This window comes from Nerophis ophidion, linkage group LG10 (assembly GCF_033978795.1).
Source record: "Nerophis ophidion isolate RoL-2023_Sa linkage group LG10, RoL_Noph_v1.0, whole genome shotgun sequence".
In the NCBI taxonomy this organism is placed as follows: Eukaryota; Metazoa; Chordata; class Actinopteri; order Syngnathiformes; family Syngnathidae; genus Nerophis; species Nerophis ophidion.
The window spans coordinates 44,679,353-44,680,879 of NC_084620.1; the positions used below are offsets into that span (position 1 = coordinate 44,679,353).

At 39.6% G+C, this 1,527-nt stretch overlaps 1 protein-coding gene across 1 annotated transcript in view; it reads left to right on the top strand.

Annotated features, from left to right (window-relative positions):
• The window catches only part of LOC133560873 (phospholipid scramblase 2-like), a 19,178-nt gene extending 18,112 nt beyond the window's left edge, over nucleotides 1-1,066 (top strand). The window contains exon 8 of the mRNA XM_061913882.1: nucleotides 589-1,066. Within this exon, the coding sequence (XP_061769866.1) occupies nucleotides 589-648 (60 nt within the window). The 3' untranslated portion in view covers nucleotides 649-1,066. The remainder of the gene's footprint in view (nucleotides 1-588) is intronic.
• Nucleotides 1,067-1,527: the final 461 nt, after the last annotated feature.

The following is a 1,527-nucleotide window of genomic DNA, read 5'->3' on the forward strand; positions in this document are numbered from 1 at the left end:
TCTCACTTCATTAACTCTGTCACTGCAGAACGCTGTATTGCGAAAACAAAAGCAACATTAAATAGTTATTCTCCTTTGCTGTATACTTTTAGTGTGGGACAAATGTGTCCGTCTCCAATATTATCCACACCTTTCTCCATCTAAAAACGGCATTGCGCTCTTGGATGCACGCTGAGACTCCACAGTAGCGAAGCGAGGGAAATAAAATGAAACAAAGTGTTTGGCTCCGTTTACTCTGAGGGAAAATCTCCTGGAGCAAAGTCTGTGTAGTTGCTTTGCGCCATGTTTTCTCGAGCCAAACAGAGCTGATGTGCATGCGGCGACTCCGTTTCCAGGAAGTAAGCGGTGTTGCCTAAAATGCATTCATAAATGAAGTTTTTTCGACAATTAAAAATTTCAAGGGTATTACTAACCGTCTGGAATTTTACCCCGGTTTATCATTATTCTGTTTATCGCTACATCCCTACTTAAGGGACACATAGATTTCCAGGAAAAATATGTTGTGTCATTGATACAAAGTCATAATCTTATGATAATTAATTTGTGTTGTTGCTAAATGGTGTATTTTTGTGTTGTATTTTGGTGCAGGATTTCATGTTCTTCGAGAAGGTGGGCGAGGCCAACCAGCGCAGCACTGTCTTTTCTTGAAACCAGTGGGGTAAAAGCCAACAGCAGTGATTCATGAGTTTGATAGTGACATTGTATTATTTACTTGTTATTAATACCAATATTATATATTATTTTGTAACGCTTTCATTTTTAAAAGATCAAAGCAAGCCATATGTATGTATGTATGCTACCTCTCAACCTTTCAATGACACTCCATCCACTACACTGCACATTGGGTTCTTTCTACTTTAATACTTTTATACTCTTGTATAACTTTCTACTGCAATTAAAGCAAAGTGGAAAGTAAGCAATAGAATAAAGCAATATTCAAGTTTTATGGAAAATATGAAGTTGTATGCCATACTTTGTATATGCAATCGGGAAAATCGAGCCCCTTCAGATTTTGTATGTTTACCCCTTGACAAAGATATAAATGATAAATAAATGATAAATGGGTTGTACTTGTATAGCGCTTTTCTACCTTCAAGGTACTCAAAGCGCTTTGACACTACTTCCACATTTACCCATTCACACACACATTCACACACTGATGGAGGGAGCTCCCATGCAAGGCGCCAACCAGCACCCATCAGGAGCAAGGGTGAAGTGTCTTGCTCAGGACACAATGGACGTGACGAGGTTGGTACTAGGTGGGATTTGAACCAGGGCCCCTCGGGTTGCGCACGGCCACTCTTCCACTGCGCCACGCCGTCCCTGTGAACTGTCCAAAATTTTAATGCTAGTTGTATTGTAACAAAGAGACAGAATGTTTATATAAGGTAATAAAATAATTGTGTATTGAGGGAAATGATTACTAAAACGTAAGTATTGTCAGGCCGAGGCATGGATTTGGGTTGCTTCTTCGATGCAGAGAGGATTTGGAACGACCCAGACGTGAGTTAAGGAACATATTTATTT